Source organism: Myotis davidii, unplaced genomic scaffold (assembly GCF_000327345.1).
Source record: "Myotis davidii unplaced genomic scaffold, ASM32734v1 scaffold1168, whole genome shotgun sequence".
In the NCBI taxonomy this organism is placed as follows: Eukaryota; Metazoa; Chordata; class Mammalia; order Chiroptera; family Vespertilionidae; genus Myotis; species Myotis davidii.
This window is the reverse complement of record NW_006299037.1, coordinates 130,353-134,180: the sequence shown is the minus strand read 5'-3', so window position 1 is coordinate 134,180 and position 3,828 is coordinate 130,353. Positions and strand designations below refer to the sequence as shown.

At 42.9% G+C, this 3,828-nt stretch overlaps 2 protein-coding genes across 3 annotated transcripts in view; both read left to right on the top strand.

The window, feature by feature from the left end:
* Nucleotides 1–3,828, top strand: part of LOC102757571 (zinc finger protein 208-like) — a 63,830-nt gene that overhangs the window by 50,540 nt on the left and 9,462 nt on the right.
* The window catches only part of LOC102758319 (zinc finger protein 519-like), a 17,375-nt gene that overhangs the window by 6,946 nt on the left and 6,601 nt on the right, over nucleotides 1–3,828 (top strand). For both annotated transcript variants that reach the window (XM_015571056.1, XM_006774606.2), the window contains exon 2: nucleotides 1,018–1,144. In XM_015571056.1, the coding sequence (XP_015426542.1) occupies nucleotides 1,018–1,144 (127 nt within the window). The remainder of the gene's footprint in view (nucleotides 1–1,017; nucleotides 1,145–3,828) is intronic.

The window sequence follows — 3,828 nt, the reverse complement described above, 5'->3', positions numbered from 1 at the left end:
TAGGGCAATTTTTTAAAATATATTTCTTTATTGAATTAAGAGAGGAAGGGAGAGGGAGGAAGAGATAGAAACATCAATGACGAGAAAGAATCATTGATTGTCTGGCTTCTGCACGGCCCCTACTGGGATCAAGCCCGCAACCCGGGCACGTGCCCTTGGCTGGAATAGAACCCAGGACCTTTCAGTCTGCAGGCCAATGCTCTATCCACTGAGTCAAACCAGCTAGGGCTATTTTTTATTTATTTATTTATTTATTTTCAAGTATATTTTTATAGATTTCAGAGAGGAAGAGAGAAGTAGAGAGAGATAAAAACATAACTGATGAGAGGGAATCATTGATTAGCTGCCTCCTGCACATCCCACCCTGGCGATTGAGCCCGCAACCTGGTCGTGTGTCCAGACTGGGAATCGAACCCGTGACCTCTTGGTGCATGGGTTAGCATGCAAGACTGAACCACACTTGCTGGACCAGGCAGAATAATCTTGTTGTAAGATTACTCATAGTGAATTTCCAACTTGGATTGTGGTTTTTATGTGTCCTATTCCATGAGAACTGAATTCCATTAACAAACCCTTTTAGTTCAAAGTTCTGTATGAATTTTTCCTTATGTTTTCTTTTTCTGTGTATTCAGAAGTCTGGCATATGATGTGGAAACATCACACTTAAGAAGAACTCCGTATACTTAAAACCAGCGTGACGTTTCCCGCTGAGAAATATACATCACTGACCCTTAACCGTGTAAATGCAGCCTTCAGAAATCTATAAGCCTGTGTCCATGTCTTAATTTTACTTTATTTTCCTGTAAAGGAAAATCTGTACTGTGGATTTGTGGACATGTGTCATCCTCATGTGTCAATGTTAGAAAACACATCACAGAACTTTACTGGGGCAAAGTGATCTTACTGTATAGTTCAGGATACCCGTTAGGTCAAAACATCTTCTCCTAACACTGTTTTCATGTTGGGTGACATTATGAAGTCTTCTCATGACCTATTGGTAACTGTCTTTTATTTCAGGAACGGTTGTACTTCATGGATGTGGCCATAGATTTCTCTCAGGAGGAGTGGGAATGCCTGGACCCAGCTCAGCGGAAATTGTACATGGATGTGATGTCGGAGAACTACAGCAACCTGGTCTCCGTGGGTGAGGATGACTTCCTTCCTGAGTTCCTTCTCAACCCTCAGAGTTTTGTTTTCTTTATTATATTAACATCTCTAGGGGCTTCTGCTTTCTGTGTTAGATTCTTGCTCTCAAGGAACAAATTAACCCTCTCCATTTTTCTCTGAAAGCAATAAAAATTTATATTTTTTAAAAGAGTTACAATTTGAGTATCACCCCTCTCCATTTTTCTCTGAAAGCAATAAAAATTTATATTTTTTAAAAGAGTTACAATTTGAGTATCACAAAGCAAAGCTTTGTGATATATGTGAATTAGGAACTCAGTGTTTGCACACTTTACATGTTGTCTACACTAATTAAGGTGCTGTCAGAAAATGATATTTTAGAATCATTTTCTAGAGAATATTCTAAGATTCTGCCATGTCTTCCCTCTCCATTTTTCTCTGAAAGCAATAAAAATTTATATTTTTTAAAAGAGTTACAATTTGAGTATCACAAAGCAAAGCTTTGTGATATATGTGAATTAGGAACTCAGTGTTTGCACACTTTACATGTTGTCTACACTAATTAAGGTGCTGTCAGAAAATGATATTTTAGAAAATCATTTTCTAGAATATTCTAAGATTCCACATGTCTTCTGGCCAGAGGATAACCTGGATTGGAAATGGGAAAGCCTTTATCAAAACTCACACTCCATTCTCTTTTATTTTCTAAGATTTTATTGAATTCAGGGAGGAAGGGAAATTAGAGAGAGAGAGAAACTTAAGCTGGGCATTAGTTGATGTTTTTGTATGTGCCCTGACCAGAGATTAAACCTACAACTTGGTTATATTGATACAATCCTCTAAGCAACTAGGCTACCTGTGCAGGCAGCTTGGATTCTTTCACTTAGTTCTGTTTATCTAGGCTTCTATCATATCTTTTCATGGCTTGATGTATTATTTCTTTACTAAAGGCCCAGTGCATGAAATTCGTGCACCTAGGGGGAGGGTGTTACTCAGCCCGCCAGCACCCTCTCCAATCTGGTACCCATTGGGGGTTGTCCAATTGCTGGTTTAGTTCCAATCCCACAGAGATCCGGCCTAAACTGGCAGTGGATATACCTTTCACAATCCAGGACTTTTGGCTCCCAATCACTCACCTGTTTGCCTGCCTGATTGCCCCTAACCGCTTCTGCCTGCCTGCCTGATTGCCCCTACCCGCTTCTGCCTGCCTGCCTGATTGCCCCTACCCGCTTCTGCCTGCCTGCCTGATTGCCCCTACCCGCTTCCCTGCCAGCCTGATCAATTCCTAACTGCTCCCCTGCCGGCCCAGTCGCCCCCAACTGCCCTCCCCTGCTGGATTGGTCATCCCCAACTGTCCTCCCTTGACGGCTTGGTTGTCCCCAGCTGCCCTCTTCTGATGGCCCCAGTTGCCCCTAACTGCCCTCCCCTGCCGGCCTGGTTGCCCCTAACAGCCTTCCCCTGCCGACTTGATCACCACCAACTACCCTCCCCTGTCAGCCTGGTCACCCCTTACTACCTTCCCCTGCTGGCCTAGTCACACCTAACTGCCCTCCCCTGCTGACCTGATCTCCCACAACTGCCCTTCCCTGCCGGCCATCTTGTGGATGTGGGTGCCATCATCTTTGAGGGCATGGAAGTCAATTAGCATATTCTCTCCTTACTGGCTGTGGGCACCAACATGTTTGCCGTGGCGTGAAGGTTAATTACCACATTCCCTCTTTATTAGATAGAAGTGAATAAGACATCATTTGTATGTTCTTCGGTGTATTTGTCCATTCACTTTGTTGACATACCTCTTCACTGCTTCCAATTTTTATAAATTATGAATAAACAGCTCCCTTGTAGGCTTTTGTGTAGATAAAAGGCTTAACGCTTTGGTTTAATAGTAAGGAGCCCAATTACTGGATCCCATGGCGAGTGTATAGTTAGTTTTATAAAAACCTCCAGACCGTCTCCCTAAGGGCCTGTAGCATTTGGCATTTTCAGCAGCAGTGATTGGAGTTCCAGTTGCTGCACATCACAAAGGTATTTGGTAGGGTCAGTGTTCTAGATTCTGATCTGTTCAATGATGGTTTAGTGTTGCTTGCCTTTTCTCTTTGTCCCTTCTCATTGTTATACTGTACATTTCCTTAGTGACACATAAGACGTGCAGGATAGTGTTGCACTGATATTCTGTGTGTATATATTTTGTAGTGCTGTGTGTTAAGCTGTTTGGTCCTTTTCAGGTTGTTTTGTCAATGTTGAGTTTGAAGACTTCTTTGTCTATTTTGCATAATTGTCCTGTACATGTTGACTTTTTTTTATTAATATACCATATATATACTGTAGACCTGGTGCACAACATTTGTGCATGGGTCATGTTCCTAGGCCTGGCCTCTCGGCCTCCCCTTTTCCTCACCCCCTCAGAGCCCCACAACCTCTGCTGGTCACCCGTCATATTTCGCACTGCCCCATGGTGATCATCACATGTCATAGCAAGCGATGGAACTGCACTCCAGGTCAAACTCCCAAGTGGACAATATATAGATTTTTATTGATTTCAGAAAAAAGGTGAGAGACCGAGAGAGATAGAAACATCAATGGTCAGAGAGAATCATGGATGATCTGCCATGTGCCCTGACTAGGAATTGAACCATGACATCCTGGTTCATAGGTCAGTGCTTGACTCCTGAGCGGTGTCAGCTGGGCCATGTTGACTTTTAC